The sequence below is a fragment of the Mobula birostris genome, chromosome 25 (genome assembly GCF_030028105.1).
Source record: "Mobula birostris isolate sMobBir1 chromosome 25, sMobBir1.hap1, whole genome shotgun sequence".
Lineage (NCBI taxonomy): Eukaryota > Metazoa > Chordata > Chondrichthyes > Myliobatiformes > Myliobatidae > Mobula > Mobula birostris.
Window position 1 is genome coordinate 35,881,237 of NC_092394.1, and position 17,415 is coordinate 35,898,651.

The 17,415-nt window shown below is 38.6% G+C and overlaps 1 protein-coding gene across 1 annotated transcript in view; it reads left to right on the forward strand.

Annotated features, from left to right (window-relative positions):
* LOC140187506 (protein NipSnap homolog 2-like) overlaps positions 1-10,092 on the forward strand; it is a 38,364-nt gene extending 28,272 nt beyond the window's left edge. The window contains exons 8-10 of the mRNA XM_072242850.1: positions 1,779-1,873; positions 7,448-7,531; positions 9,169-10,092. Of these exons, the coding sequence (XP_072098951.1) occupies positions 1,779-1,873; positions 7,448-7,531; positions 9,169-9,233 (244 nt within the window). The 3' untranslated portion in view covers positions 9,234-10,092. The remainder of the gene's footprint in view (positions 1-1,778; positions 1,874-7,447; positions 7,532-9,168) is intronic.
* Positions 10,093-17,415: the final 7,323 nt, after the last annotated feature.

The following is a 17,415-nucleotide window of genomic DNA, read 5'->3' on the forward strand; positions in this document are numbered from 1 at the left end:
TAAACATAATTGAAATTTAAAGCAGAGAACTGAAATAAAGTACTTTGGTAGGATGAGCAAGATGCGGTTTAAGTAAGTAGAAGCATAATTGTTTTAAACTCTTTAAACAAAAGGTAGAAAGTTAAATGTAAATTCCTTCACTGTTATTAAGAAGCACCAACATGTACATATTCTAATAAAAATAAATCCTAATTATTAGTCTTATTTAATTTAATGTTTGCATCATTTATGGGATGTGGATTTTTTGTGTATTTCCAATTATCTCAAATAGTTTCCTTGCCTATTGTTCAAGTGTAGAAGGTACTTGAGCATTCCTTTTAGATTGAAGCTTGTGTAATTTAATATCACTTGTCACTTACCATCCCATGCCTGGATGTTGACTCGGTCTTATTTCATTCTTTAAAGGAAGTGCAAATAAGGCTAAAGATAGAAATCAAGCCCACGTAACATTAGGATGAATGGTTTATTAAAATGGCTACTAATATTGTTTGGGGCTATGGCACAACCCTGAGGAATCCTGATATAACCCTGAAGGTTAATTTATTGGCTTCCAGTATTACAGAAGCCATCTTTCTTTATGATATTAATGACAAGCAAGTGAATAGTTTATCCTCAATCCCAATTACTTTAATTTTACCGAATCTTTCTTGTATTATACTGTTTAATAATTTTATGATATCAAAGCTAGCCACTTTCACTTAACCTTTTCACATCCGGCCTTTTGTCCATATTTGAACTAAGGCTGTAAAGTGGTCAAAATCTGAATGGTCCTGGAGCTTAGTGTGTTATTGTTAGGTGAATGCTACTTGATAGAATGAGCAACCATTCCTTTCATCACTTTGACAAATGAGTGTAGGTTAAGGGAATGGCAATTGGCAGATTAAATTTCTCCTGTTTGTTGTGAATTTGGTATACTTGGGAAATCTATTTTTCCAAATACAAACGTTTGTAGAAGACTCAGCTGTCACTAGAACAATTTGGCTAGAGATATGACTAATTCTAGATTAGTCTTCAGTATTCAGTTAAGCTGAAGCTTTTTAATGAATGCAGTGCACTCAGCAGTTTCTTTAAGTGGAGTGAATCAAGTTGTCCGAGGACCGATCTCTTTAATTGCATTCTCTGAATGCAATTACGCATGCAAAGCTCTGCCATATTTGTGGATGGAGATGTTTATGGAAACTTTTTTATTCTGCCTGGAATTGGCAAGTCTGTAGAGCTCTGATCTAATGGCTGACGATACAGTCCACCATTAGATTAGCTCTATTCAAAGCTTGGTGTTTTTACATTTTAGCTTACATGTAGTTGCCATTTTACATGACCAGACTGTTAATATATGGATCTATCTGAAGTATGCCACAAAGTTGAAAATCCTGTTTTAACTGTTTAAAAATTTAATGTTGCAGCTGCTTTAATGTTTGAGGATTTTGGTTGAATGAAAAATCATTGAGTTTTTCAACTACTCTTCATTCAGAATTTAAAATACTGTAAGTGTTTGTGTAAAGTGTTATTAGTGTAAAGGAATCAAACTTTAATTTATGCAAAGCTAAATAATTATGACTGCATGTTAAATAAGTTGAAATCTTGTGTTATCAGTTTCCAACATTAAAATTTTAGGAAAATTGAGTTATTAATCGTTATTTTGTGAATCAAAGTTCAACTTTCAGAGGTCTTTTTCAACAAAATTGAAACAATCATTCACATTTATAATATAACTGCTTCAAATCTCAATTATCTATAATGATGAATAATAAGTTTATGATTCATTTAATTTTTCATAGGGCTCGTGCCATTCGATTTCGACAGGAGAACAATGAAGCAGTTGGTGGCTTCTTCTCGCAGATTGGTGAACTTTATACAGTGCATCACCTATGGGGTAAATAAGATCAGTTAGTTACTGCATTCAGGTTTCTTTATAATTTTTCTGACTAGTTATGGCTTCTAATGATTATTGAATTTGTTTGAACTGTGAGGATTTCTGGTCAAGGTAGCACTGAGTTGCAGTCTCCGTCAAGGTTGTGGCTCAGGTTTTGTGGCTTTTTAGGTTTGTAGGGATGGTTTTAGGGACAGAGAGGAGAGTTAGTGGTCAGACTAGGTTTTAGGGAAAGGGATGTGGGAGAGTTAAAGGTCTGGCCAGAGTCTAGGCCATCGCTCTGCATTTGAAGGCCAGTGATATGTGATGAAGGACATCTGTGGATGGGTGTCAGGCTGGAAGACCAGAGAAGGCTGGTCCCGCCACCCAACCCCCCAAATCAGTAAATCGTCATCAGCTTCTAGGATCAGAATTTTATGCGGACAGTAGTAGGAAGGGCTATTGACCCCTATGTATGCAAGTCGTTGAGAATGGAATTCAAGGCCTAGTGTTTAGGGTCCTAGTTATCAGAGAGTCTGGATCTCAGGTTCCTCATTGATTGTCACCAGCAAGTCCTGGGATTGTTATCAAAGACTGAAGCTTGAAGGTTGATTGGAAGTTTGGAAGACCGGAAATCAAGACCCAATGGCCAAAGCCCTGGGTCTGTGAGTCTGACTCCGTTAGGGAAGTTGAAGGCTCAATGTCTGTGAGTCTGCTTGAGTCCTGGAGACAGCCTGTCCTGGGGTTGGAGGACTGTATGCGTGCGTGGGGGAGAGAGAGAGCAACAGGGTTTAGTTTGCTATTGTTTTGTTGCAGTTCTGTGATGATGTTGGTGTTGGACTGTGTGGCAACACTTCAGGGCTGCTCCCAACATGTTCTTAGGTTGTGTTGATTTTTAACGTGAATGATGCATTTCAATGTACATGTGAAAAATAAATAAAAAGAATGTTAATTTCAAGAAGAAGAAAAGGTTTTGCTTATTACTGATGAGTGATTACAGCTTGAGAGTTACCTACTAAAATTTACTGAAATTATTGACTGGGATAGCAAACATACTCCTGAAATTGTGAATTTTCCTATTGTTTTTATTGGATCAAGAGCACAGCAAACAAAATAAATGCTGTCATTTATTTACATTAGGCTTTAGATACATGTGATGTATCAGAAGCGAAGTCATTTAAGTTGTGCAGCTAAACAATGCTGGCATAAGTAATCTTTGCCAGAGTCTTTGCTGTTTATTTGTAACACATAAGTTCTTTACTATTTTTGTCTCTAACCCACTTACTGCTAATAGTTTTATTGATTCAATTAATTGCTCCTAAGTTTAAAATAAATCAATAAATAAAGCACTATTGCTGTTATTGCCTACCATGTGAATTAAAAATATAGGTGGTTTTCAGCTTGGTTGCAGTTGAATGAAATAAATAATTGTGCAAGATAACTAGAGAGCAATGCATTAATTTTATTTACTGTATCGTTAATGAAGTTTTCAGATAGAGCATTCGTAGAAAAAGGATAGAGGTGCTAAGCAGCAATGATAATGTAGAATATGCAAGTGATAATCCTCTGACTATTCAGAAATCAAGATGTATTTGGCACCTGTTCATCGCCAGAGCTAAGAAAAGAGCTGAAGAAATTACTACTGACAGCATCCACCCTAGCAGTCACCTATTCACTAAATTGCCATCAGGGAGATGCTACAAGTGCATCACCACCAGGACCACATGTCATCTTTCCTGTATCTAACCAGCTTCTCAACAAAACTCACTCAGGTTTAATACCCTAACTGTCCCTGCACAACATCTGTTAAATGGTCTTTCCTGCTCTCCTTGTTCTGTTGATAATTATTGAGTCTCTTCATATGTTCACATTTATTTGATTATTGATATTGTGCATGTGACCGTTCTGCTAATTGTTGATTGCTTTTGGCTGTTTGCACTATTGTCTTGTAAGTTGTTGGTTCCTTTTGTATTGTCTGGTATGATATTGTCCTGTGTTTTATGTTTGGAACTGAAGCACAATCAATTCTGGTATGTTTTACATACTGGCAGTAATATGATTCTAATTCTAACAAGCTGGGTGCTGATTACTGCATTCCCTTTCATTCGCTGGGGCCTTTTATGTTAAACAAAGTTTGGGCATCAGCACATGGTGTGCCAGGGGTTCCAAGCTTCCTTCAAGCTCACTTGGTTCTGTTTCCTATTCTCTTGATCAACAGTGCCACACCCCCACCTCTTTTGCCTCCTTTCCTGTCCTTTCTGAAACATCTAAAGCCTGGCACTTGAAGTAACCATTCCTGCCCCTGAGCCAACCAAGTTTCTGTAATGGCCACTACATCATAGCTCCAAATACTGATCCATGCTCTAAGCTCAGTTTTGTTCATAGTACTCCTCGCATTAAAATAGACACATCTCAAACTATCGATCTGAGCGCATTCCTTCTCTATCATCTGCCTATCCTCTCTCTCGCACTGTCTCCAAGCTTTCTCTATTTGTGAGCTAACACCTCTTCCTCCGTCTCTTCAGTTCGGTTCCCACCCCCAGCAATTCTCGTTTAAACTCTTCCCCAGTAGCCTTAGCAAACCTCCCCACCAGGATATTGGTCCCCCTGGGATTCAAGTGCAACCCGTCCTTTTTGTACAGGTCACTTTTACCCCAAAAGAGGTCCCAATGATCCAGAAATCTGAATCACTGCCCCCTGCTCCAATCCCTCAGCCATGCATTTATCCTCCACCTCACTCTGTTCCTATACTCACTGTCACGTGGCACAGACAGTTATCCCGAGATGACTATCTTTGTGGTCCTTTCCTTCCTAATTCCCTGTAGTCTGCTTTCAGGACCTCCTCCCTTTTCCTGCCTATGTCGTTGGTATCAATATGTATTTACCCCAATAGGTGTATACTGTCTTGAGGAAAATTACGGTGGATAAATCCTCAGGGCCTGATAATTTGTTGCCTTGGACCCTGTAGAGGCTAGTGCAGAAATTGCAGGAGCCCTAGCAGAAATATTTAAAATGTCCTTAGCCATGGTTGAAGTGCCAGAGGATTGGAGGATAGCTAATGTTGTTCCATTGTTTTAGAAAGGCTCTAAGAATAAGCCAGAAAATTATAGGCTGGTGAGCCTGCCATCAATAGTGGGTAAGTTATTCTTAGGGACTGGATATATAAATATTTGGATAGACAAGCACTGATTCAAGTTCTAAGTAAATTTGTTACCTAAGTACATTTATGTCGCCATATTCAACCCTGAGATTCATTTTCTTGCAGGCATTCCCAGTCAATACAAAGAAATACAATAGAATCAATGAAAACTACACACAATGAGACAAGCAACCAGTGTGCAAAAGACAACTATGCAAATACAAAACAGAAAAAATCATAAAGTAATCATAAATAAATAAGCAGTAAATATCGAGAACTTGAGATGAAGAGTCCTTGAAAGTGAGCCCATAGGTTGTGGGAACAATTCAGTGTTGGGGTGAGTGAAGTTATGCCCTCTGGTTCAAGAGCCTTATGGTGGAGGGATAATAACTGTTCTTGAAACTGGTGCTGTGGATCTTGGGTCCTAAGGCTCCTTTACCTCCTCCCTGCTGGCAGCAGTGAGAAGAGAATATGGCTTGGATGGTGGAGGTCCTTGACGGATGCTGCTTTCCTGCGTTAGCGCTCCTCATAGATGTGCTCAATGGTGGGGAGGGTTTTACCCGTGATGGACTGGGTTGTATTTACTACTTTTGTAGGCTTTTCCGTTCAAGGGAATTGGTGTTTCCATGACAGGCTGTGATGCAACCAGTCAGTATATTATCCACTGCACATCTGAAGTAATGCCAAGTAATTTAATGTGTCTCTCTCCAGCTCTGACCCCCTGATGAGAACTAGCTCATGGAGCTCTGGTTTCCTCCTCCAGTAATCAATATTCAGCTCCTTGGTCTTGCTGACATTGAGTGAAAGGTTGTTGCTGTGGCACCATTCAGACAGATTTTCAATCTCCCTCCTATATGCTGATTCGTCATCACCTTTGATACGCCAATGACAGTGGTGTCATCAAAAAACTTAAATATGGTATTAAAGGTGTGCTTAGCCTCACAGACCATAAGTGTAAGGCAAGTAGAGTAGAGGGCTAAGCACACAGCTTTGTGATGTACCTGTGGTGATGGAGATTGTGGAAGAGATGTTGTTGCCAATCTGAACTGACTGGAGTCTGCAAGTGAGGAAATTATTTGAGGTCTACGTCTTGGTGGGGAGGGTTATTGGTTAGTTGTGAGGTGATGATAGTATTGAATGCTGAACTGTAGTCAATGAAGAGAATCCTGATGTATGTATTGTCACTGTCCAGATGTTCCGGGATTGAGCGAAGAGCCAATGAAATGGCACTTTCTGTTGACAGTAGGCAAATTGGAGCATCTCCAAGTTGCAGGAATTGATATGTTTCATCACCGTGATTCTGTCCAAAGCTCACTAATGCTAAGTTAGCAAGCTGTGCTGTCACTTGAATGTAAAGACCCAGTTAGGCTTACTTTTGAGTAGAATGCAATCATGGTTTTGTCCTTGAGCATCCAGCAGTCAATTGAGACATTAAGAACCTCAGATACTCAATTCTTAAATGAGAATTGCCAGCCAACTACACACTACGTCAGCAAAGACAGAGTCTGTGATTATGCAGAAAAAGTTGCAGAGATGGGAAAGAAAGTTACTTAATACATTAAGAAGCTGAGCCATGTAGAGCAGGAAAGTCCGATCAATGCCAGCCTTATTGTTCTCAGTCAGACGTTTGTGTGCATGCAATTACAGTTTGCTTCATTGTTTCTTGGTTGAGATGGAAAATAATCAACCACAATTAACAATTATGCCACAGTGCATGCATTGTACTGTATCAGAAAGAAGAAAATGCATGCTGCATTTAATGGCCTTATGTTAGTTATATTCAGGAATTCTGCTATGCACTTTTCTCTACAAATTTATGTGGTTTCACCTATGGCAAATGCCCAATTGTGAAAGGACAGCAAACATAAAGTTAGAGTCTTCACAAATGCAGTTTATAAGGGCGGTCAGGGAGAGGGAAGTTGTTTTACAAATCTGGAGGACAAAATGGCAACTTTTGATTGTAATTTCATCATCACACTTGTGTTCTGAAGTAATCCATCTGACAAAGGATTCTATTTTCATGCTTGTGAAGCTATCCAGGTTACTGGACTAGTGATGTGTTCAGCAAGCTTAATTTACAAAAAATATTGACAAAAATGTCATCAACCATTGTATATCATGTTATGTAATAGAAGTATTTCACTTATGTTGTGGATAGGCCTTCAGCTCAATCTGTCCATGCTGACAATGTGGCCGATCTAAGCAAGACTCATTTGCTCACGTTTGGCCCGTATCTCTCTCAGCCTTTCATATACATGTACCTGTGGTGGCAGGTGAAATTGTCAATTTACTAAGAGATCTGTTTTAAAAATATTGATCTGAAGGGATGACCAACTATAATTGACAACTTAAAGAGTAGATGATAGTTGATTTTTAACATTTGGTTTTAATGGCTTAGTTATATTAAATATAAGTAATATAAACCTAACTTTATTTCTTGTACTTCGTGCTTTTTAAAGCTTACAAAGATTTGCAGTCAAGAGATGAAACACGAAATTCAGCATGGCAGAAACCTGGCTGGGATGAATGTGTATACTACACAGGTATTTTTAGTCTAAAATTAGTGTTCTGAAACGGTTGAAGTAAAGCTACATAGATCTATAATATTTAGTCTTCAATTTCCAAGCATGGTAGAATGAGCTTTTATACCCTGTATCAGAAAGAAGAAAATATAACTGATTTTTTTAGTTTATTAGCATTCAGATGTGGAAAATACCTTTTCACTTTTCAGTATTTCACCTGTAGAACCAAATCAGTGTCATCCAGCAATTCTCAGTACTCAGCACCCAAAAATTAAATGTGACAATGCCGGGCATCTTTTGTGGCTGGCATTCAGTTTGCAGCAGAATTCCATTTCAGTGTAACTGACCATCTTTAAAAAGACCTAGATGGAGTGGATGTGTCTGAGTTTAGGACTACAGGGCATAGCCTCAGATTAGTGGGACATCCATCTAGAACAGAGATGAGATGGAACTTTTTTAGCCAGAGAGTGGTGAATCTGTGGAATTCATTGCCACAGAAGGCTGAAGACAAAGTTATTGAGCATATTTAAAGCGGAGGTTGATGGGTTCTTGATTATTCAGGGTGTCAAAGGTTACGGTGAGAAGGCAGGAGAATGGGAGACACCTCCTGTGCTCCTTGATGTTGGTTTCTACCGTGCATCCCATCTGGCTGATGTATGCTGTTGTGCATACACAGGGAATCTTGTAAACACCAGTTGTCCTGCGTCCCAGATCATCTTTGACCCACATAAGCTGTGATTTGAGCTTCCTTAGAGTTTGTGAATGGTATTAATCCAGTATTTCTTCAGGATCCTGACGATCCTTCTGGAAACTATGGAAATGTAGGGAAAACAGGAGGTAGCAATGTTTGGGTTATGCGGAGAAATCTGCGGTAGTGGAACATCGCATTCGCAATGGCTATAGGATTGACTTCAACGGCACAAAACTACTGTGCCGTGCCAATGGCTTTTGGGACTGCCTGGTGAAGGAAGCCATTGAAATAAAACTAGAGGAAAAGAATATTAACAAAGATGAAGGTCTTGCTCTAAGTAAGAGCTGGATTTCAATTGTAAACAGGATGGGAGAGTGGAAACCTAATTGGATGAGGATTAACCAATCAGGAGGGACAGAGGATGGGGGTATAAATACCACCAGACTAGACATGCCCAGGCATCAACTTTAATGAAGGTGGCAGAGTTTGTCATTGAAATATCGGATAAAATTGATATTTGTTACCTGGCTGGAAGCCTGAGAAGAGTTTATTCGTCTCTTATGCTGGGAAAGCACTAGATTCTTTATCATTGTTTTTGACTTTCTTTTCTGATACAACACTACCTTATAACATATTTGTATGAATAAATATTTTTTCTATATACATATATTCACAAAACCTATATGAAGCATAGTTGTGTGAACAATAAAATTGCTGAATGAAATTGTTCAGGTGCAGTGCTGGTATAGATTTTGTCTGGAATTATCCAGTTGATTTTTTGAGGAGAATATTTGCATTTTCTGTTAAATGTTTGCTTACTGAATACAAATACAAATGATTTAAAATTAAATATTTATAAAGAACTGGCAGATTGCAGTATTTACATTTTGATCCATCAATTTTTGCTATCAAGTAAAGTGTGTATTTTAAATGTATGCATGAATTATACATTGTTTCCTCTCCACAGTGCCACTCATTCAGCGGATGGATTCCAGGATTATGATCCCACTGAAGATTTCACCACTTCAGTAGAACTCAACTAGGAACATCTTGCAAGAAAGTTAATTGTGTTTTGTCTTAACATATGAGGGAAAAATGAGCTTGTCAAGATTCAAAAGCGTATTTTAACTTCTGGACCTTTTATCAAATTTACAGAAATATTTCTGAAGCTAACTCCGTTACCACCGGTAATATTTTATTTCCAAAGCACTAAAATTACACTGTTAGGTGTTTAATATCTTGAATGCTTACCATATATTTTATTGTCTTATTTCAGTTTTGCTTCACTCCTTTACCTTTGGACAGTTTCATTAATGTGTTTTTTTTAAATCTCATCTGTTCCACTTATTTTACTTAGTGGAATAGTTTTTGAAAAGTGTAAATTTAAGGTATTAATTCAATCTTGTGTTCCATTGTGCAATATGGACAAATTATGCCTGATTCTTGGGAAAAAAAAAGTGAAGTTCCCACCCCAAAACATTGATCCCCATTCAGTAAAATCTCAGAACATTACAATTTTTAAAACTGTTAGTTAGGAAATTACTTTTTAAATCAAAATTAGTTTTTGTGAAGAAAGAATAGTACACTTGCTGTTTATCTGATGCAAATTCAACATAAAATGTTATAGTAGATTATTGTTGGGTTGCTTTCTACTGCTGTAGGTGGTGCATGTTAAATCACTGAACAAAATTTAAGCTTACGATGTCATTTTTTTAAACTGGTTTTGTCGTGTGCTTATTTTTTAAATGGCACCATTATGTATAGTTTTTGGGATTTACAATAATTAGGTAAATCTAATTAATGAAAGGAGTGAGTTTTGAGGTCATTGTTCAACAGTCAGGCTACAACAGCCAATACACTCTTAAGACTGTAATAAACTTGATTTATGATATTTCTGTTTAGATTGGCTGCACATTTTGTAATATACGCAAATGATGACAAATTAGATTAGTACACTGGTGCAGCTGATACAGCTTACTGCCTCTTAGCTCCATCATCCTGAATTCAGTGCTGATTCCTGGAAATGTCTGTGAGAGGTTTGCATATTCTTTCTGATCATCTGTTTTCCCACAATGGCTTCATCCTATGTCCAAAAGATGGGCAGCTTGCTAGGGTAGTTGACCACAGTAAATTACAGTGGCGTGTGGGAGTGGGGAGGTAGTGTTGAAGGAAATGTGGGAAGAATAAAATGGGATTAGTGTACAAGTACTGTAGAAAATTTTTAGGTATATAAAGCTAAGTTACCTAAGACTTTTGCACAGTATTGTATATGTCAACATTAAGTGGAGAGTGAAGTGGGTACATTTGGCGGGAGCAGAGGATATTGGGAATGGCAAGGGTAGAGTGCTGCGGGAGGGGTATAGGGGAGGTGGCAAAGGAGTGCTGGGACGGGGTGGCGCAAGTACAGACACACACAGCCTTAGACACCAGGCAATTGCATTCGTTTATTGATCATTACAGAATCCATTTCTGGTGCTTCCTGCTCAAACCCTCTCCCTTCCCCTTTTCCCAGCTTTGAATCCCCTCTTCCTGCCCCCTTCTCTCTCAGTCCACAATAGAGACCTATATCAGAATCAGGTTTATAATCACTCACATGTCATGAAATTTTTATTTTGTGCTAGCAATACAGTGCAATGCATAAACTTACTACAGTATTGTGAAAAAGTTTTAGGCACCCTAGCTATATATATAGTTGCAAGGAAAAGTTTATGAACCCTTTGCAATTATCTGGTTTTCTGCAATTACTCATCAAATGTGGTCTGATCTTCATCTAAGTCACAATAATAGATAAACACAATCTGCCAAAACTAATAACACACAATCAATTGTACTACTGGTCAATACTGAGTACACCATTTAAACAATCATAATCCAGGTTCAAAAAAGTAAGTGTACCTCTGGGGTAATGCCTTCTACAAGATCTATTTGGAGTCTGATGTTCCAATCAATGAGATGAGATTTGAGGTGTGGGTTGTCGAGGTGCCCTACCTTATACAAAAAAAACAGTCAAGTTACTGACAGAGCCTGCTCTTCTCAAGAAAGATCTGTTTATTCCCGCCATGCTTTGATCAAAACAATTTTCAGAGGACCTTAGAAGAATTGTGGATATGATTGAAGCTGGAAAAAAACTACAAAAGCATTTCTAAAGACCTGAGTGTTGCATCAGCCACAGTAAGAGAAATATTCTACAAATGAAGGAAATTCAGTCCTGTTGCTACTCTCCCTAGGAGTGAGCGTCCTGCAAAGATCACTCCAAAAGCACAATGTGCAATGGTGAAAGAGGTGAAAAAGAACCCAGGGGTGTAATAGTGTAAGACCTGCAGAAATCTCTAGAACTTGCTAAAGTCTCTGTTTATGTGTCCACTATAAGAAAATCACTGAACAAGAATGGTGTTCATGGAAGGACAGCATGAAGGAAACCACTGCTCTCCCCAAAAAAAAAAACCATTGCTGCACATCTCAAGTTTTCAAAAAACCACCTGGATGTTCCACAACGCATCTGGGACAATGTTTTGCGAGCAGATGAGACAAAAGTTGGAACTTTTTTGCAGAAATGCACACTGCTATGTTTGGAAGAAAAAGGGCACTGCACACTAACAGTAAAACCTCATCCCAACTGTGAAACATGGTGGAAGGAGGGTCATGGTTTGGGGTTGCTTTGCTGAGGGAACTATGAATTCAAAATTTTAAAGAACATTTACAGAAGAATGTCAGGATAGCATTCCTTTGCCTGAAGCTTAATAGAAGATGGATGATGTAACAAGACAATGATCTGAAACACAAAAGTAAATCAACAACAGAATAGTTTAAGAAGAAAATCTGTGTTTTGGAATAGCCAAATCAGTGTCCAGACCTTAACCCCTTTGAGATGCTGTAGCATGACCTGAAGAGGGCTTTTCATGCAAGATATCCCAGAAATATTGATGAACTGAAACAGTTTTGTATGGAGGAATGGTCTGAACTTTCTCCATGCCATTATGCAAGTCTGATCAGCGGCTACAGGAAATAATTGGTGGAGGTTATTGCTGCTGAAAGAGGTTCTACCAGTGATTTAAAAACAAGGGTTCACATCCTTTTTCCAGCCTGGACTGTGAATGATTAAACATTGTGTTAAACAATGTGCTCCAAGCCTTCCCTGGTAATGCTCTCCAGCTCTTCCTGTCTGACATGGCAACTGCATCGGTGCTGCTTTTTGCACCAATTCTGATCTCATCAATTTCATCAACTTTGCCTCCAACTTTCACCCTGCTTTTAAATTCACTTAGTCCATTTCTGACACTTTTGTTCCCTTTCCCAATCTGTTTTCATCTCTGGAGACAAACTGTTGACCAACATCTTTTATAAACCTACCAACTTCCACAACTATCATGACTATACCTCTTCCCACCCTGTCTCGTGTAAAAATGCTATTCCTTTTCTCTGTTGCTTTGTCTCTTCTGCATCCATTCTCAAGACAAGGCTTTCCTTTCCAGGATATCAGAGATGTCCTCCTCCTTCAAAGAACTAGATTTCCTTTTTTCACATTGATGCTGCCCTCACCCACATCGCCTTCACTTCGTGGACATTCACAATCTTTCTGCTGCCTTAACAAGTATAGAGCTCTCCTGTCCTCACCTAACACCCCATGAGCTTCCGCATCCAACACATAATTCTCTGCAACTTCTGCCGTCTTCAACAGGTTCCTAACATCAAACACATCTTTATCTCTCTCCTCCCAACACTCTTCACTTTCAGGGAGTGCCCCTTCCCTGATTCCCTTATCCATTTGTCCCTCCCCATTGATCTCCCTGCTAGCTCATAACCCTGCAAACTACACCTCCCCATTCACCTGTTCCCTCACTTAAATTCAGGGCTCCAGTCTTTCCAAGCGAGGCAACATTTCACCTGTGAATCTATCAGGGTCGTCTATTGTATTCAGTGCTTCTTCTACATTGGTGAGACTTGTCATAAATTGGGGGACCACTTTGTCAAGCCCTCCACTCCATCCACCAAAAGCAGAATTTCCCAGTGGCCAACTATTTCAATTCGTATTCCTATCTCTATTCCTGTTTTGACATGTTGGTCCGTGGCCTCTTTTTTTTGTAATATGTTGAGACTATACTCAGGGTGGAGGAGCAACACCTCATATTCCACCTAGGTAGCCTCCATCCAGATGATGACAAGAACATTGATTTCTCCTGGTAGTTTTTTTTTCCTCTCCACTTTTCTCTTCTATTCCCACCAAGACCTCTTTGGTATCTTCTCAAGCAACATTAACTAATTTGGACAAAAATAATCATAGGAATCTGGATCCAAATTTTCCATAGTTGCATATACTTCACTGTTAAGAACATGATTGAAAGTTCAGTGTCTCATGAAGCCAGAATTACTTGTTGCAACATGCAAAGGACCAGAAAATTCTACTTAATATAATTTAGAGTAACAAATAAGAACTATTTACAATAGTGAGTAATAAATAACCAGTAGCTTTGAAGGGGCTTTGAATGTTACAATGAATTGCAGAAATTTTGGGACTGCTCTTCAGAAAGGTTGTTGCAAATCCAGTGGGCCAAGTAGTCTCCTGTAATCCTCAGATTTTATTCATTTAACAAATTTTTATACCAGTTGAATTTCTTCTTCATCCTTGGAGTATCTTTTCTTAACTATTGGCATTATTCTGATGAGTTGGATTACAGCTTTCATATCATCTGGGACAAAACTTTACTAAGAATCTAAAAACAAAAACATCTTTTCAACACCCCTCCCTCAATCCATGAGAATTTTTTGCTGTAAAAATATGCCCTGCCTTACTGTATTGATTGATTTTTGGCTCATTTTTTCATCACTTACAGTATTCAGGGGAAAATAAAGGTTTTGGCCACACCCACACAGGAATGACAGCTATGACTTTTAGCTGCAACTCTAACTCCACTACCCATACATCAGTGTTCTGAGTGTATCCCACACAGGATGGTGAGATGACAAAGCAGATATTGTTTTGCTATATGCAGGGAACTGGTAGAGTAAGTTTCCTTGTACTATATACACAAGCAAAGCATGCATCTCTGAATACTTAGAATCCACTATGGGAAGTAGAAAAGGGTGTTTTTTAAAGAAGGGATGAGCATATATGTAACTTTTGTAAATGCATGCAGTTAGAAATATGGGATGCCTATATGGGCCATTAATGAACTGTATTACATCAATGAATTTCAGCACAGATGAATTGCTGCTTAACATAACCTTAACAACTAAAGTAGTTAACAACCAGACCTTACTTTTCACATTGTCCATTGACCAACAGATCCAAACAAGGAAGAAAGTTAAATATATTTTATACTCAACTTAGATCTATTTCTTCCCTTCTGAATATCATTTTTTCCACACGAACTCAGATGGGAATTAACACACTGATATCTAGGCAGTGCTATTCTATCAATCACAGAAAGACTGAGTTGTTAAATTGTGAGTTAGCCTAGGAGAAGATTAGCCTCAAAATCAAGTGAGTTTTTTTTTCAGCTGCAGAGCAGGGAGGAATTTTAAACTCAGAAACATGATTTGACTGCACATTAACAATCAGATAAGGTTGTAACATTTTGCAGAATCAAGCCCTTTTAACCACTTTGGTATCAAGGACAGAAACATTCCATTTAGAGCAAATACTAACATTCACTTGCAAGAATTTGCAATCTGGGTATCTTTTTGTATGCTTGGAATTCAAGTTATATTCTTGCTCCATAATGAATACTAAAGTAAAATAAAAAAAAAAATCCGTTCCCAGTCTATAAGGGAAGTAAGGGTTCATAAAGCCAGCGTTTCTTGCTTGCTCCTAAATTGCCATGAGAAGGCAGAATGAGCCGGCTTCTTGAACTATTCCAGTCCATGTGCTCCTGGTAGTCTCAATCTGCTGTTAGGTGAGGAGGTCCAGTATCTTCAAAGTAAATCTATTATCAATGTACATATATGTCAACATATATAACCTTGAGATTCATTTTCTTGTGGGCATACTCAATAAATCCATAAAATAATTGCCATACAGAATCAATGAAAGATTGCACCAACTTGGGTGTTCAGCCAGGGCAAGAGAACAAACTCTGCAAATACAGAAAGAAAGAATTAATAGTAATAAATAAATAAGCAATAAATATCACAAACAGGAGATGGAGTCTTTGAAAGTGAGTCCATAGGTTGTGGGAACATTTCAATGATGGGGCAACTGAAGTTGAGTGTACGTTAAAAGAGCATGCTCTGGATGGTGGGGATCACTGATGATGAATGCTGCTTTACTACAACGGCATTTCAGGTAGATGTGCTCAACAGTGGGGAGTACTTTACCCATGATGGACTGGACTGTGTCCACTACTTTTTGTAAGATTTTCCATTTAAGAGTATTGGTGCTTTCATACCAGAAGCCAGTCAATATACTCTCTACTACACACTTACAGAAGTTTGTCAAAGTTTTAGATATCATGCCAAATCTTCGGAGACTTCTAAGTAAGTGGAGGTGCTGCTATACTTTCTTTGTAATTTCATATGTGCTGGGCCCAGGACAGGTCCTCTGAAATGATAACATCACTCCACCTCTGATCCTTTAATGACTAGATCATGGAGCTCTGAAGTCAGTAATCAGCATCCTAATCTTGATAACATAGGTTGCTGTTATAGCACTACTCAGCCAGATTTTCAATCTCCCTCCTATATGCTGATTCATCACCTTTGATTTGGCCCATGACAGTAGTGTCATAACAAACCTGAATATGGAATTGGAGCTGTGGTAAGTGTAAAGCAAATAGAGCAGGGGTCTAAGCACACAGGTTTGTGATGCACCTGTGCTGATGGAAATCGTGGAGGAGATGTTGCCAATCCGAACTGACTGCAAGTGAGGAAATCAAGGATCCAACTGCACAAGAAGCTATTATGGCTTATGTATTGGAGCTTATTGATTAGTTTTGAGGGGATGATGATATTAAATGCTGAGCTCTAGTTGATAGAGCTTCCTTATGTATCCATTTTTGCTGTCCAGATGTTCCAGGCTTGAGTGAAGAGCCAATGAGATGGCATTGCAGTGGACCTGTTGCTCCAGTAGGTTCAAGTTGCTTCTCTGGCAGGAGTTACGTTTCATCACCAACCTCTCTCAAAACACTTCATCACTGTGAATGTATGTGCTACTAGATGATGGTCATTGAGGCAGATCACCATGTTCTTCTTTGGCACCGGTATAATTGAAGCCTGCTTGAAGCAGGTGTGTACCTCAAACTGTTAAACTGAGAGGTTAAAGAGCTCAGTGAACACTCCAGACATTTGATCAGCACAGGTCCTTAGTATCTTCTCAAGTAACATGCAAGTGGTGCTATTTCTGGGAGCTAGCAATAGCCTTTTAGGCACCAGCAGACATGGATTTTCAGCAGGTACATATTGTGGTCACTGCTGACTACTCAGGCTTATGTGTTTCCTGTTTATATTTCTGCACCAGCAAACGCATATCCTTTAAGTGCAAATTTGGCACAACAGCATCAACATCTTTGACCGATGAGCTGAATTATAATATTGTTCAACAGTAGTTTCCCTAGGCCTTTCAATAGAGCATGTTCCCTGGGATTTCCTTGGCGCTCTGATTCTCATTTTACTGTACGTTCTAGAGACAGCACTAAATGACAACTTTGGAAGAACTTGAGATGTTGGAATTGCCTCTCATTAGAAATGTATCTATTTAAGGTGGAAAATAAAGTTAGACTGTTTGAGGGTTTATTATCTTCCATAAATGCTTCAATATAGCTCACTATCGCACACGTTACAGAAAAATATCCTGCTCATTAAATAAAAATTCCTTGATATAGCAGCTCAGCAGAATTGCAGATTTCCATCTACTCTCATCTACAAATTGCTGTGACATAGGCATATTTCACATTTTGAAGTTTTGTTGAAGAATGGAGCTCTGTATAGTAAGAATCATGCATGACAGTGTTCAAATACATCCTTAGCAAGATTTCTGGTTAGAAAGCAGGCAAGCAGTCAAGTTTAAAAAAAAAACAATACATTACTTGTGCCGTAATATTCTACGTTTTGTTCAATATTTTTGGTGCTGCTGCCAGACCTTCTGTATGTGTACCTTGTCCTACAATTACAGAGCCATATAGAAGTACAGGACAGAAAGAAGCCAACCGGTCCATCTAGTCCATGCTGAAACTGCCCCTCCCCCAATGACCTCCTTAATACCAAATCTTAATGGGTAGTC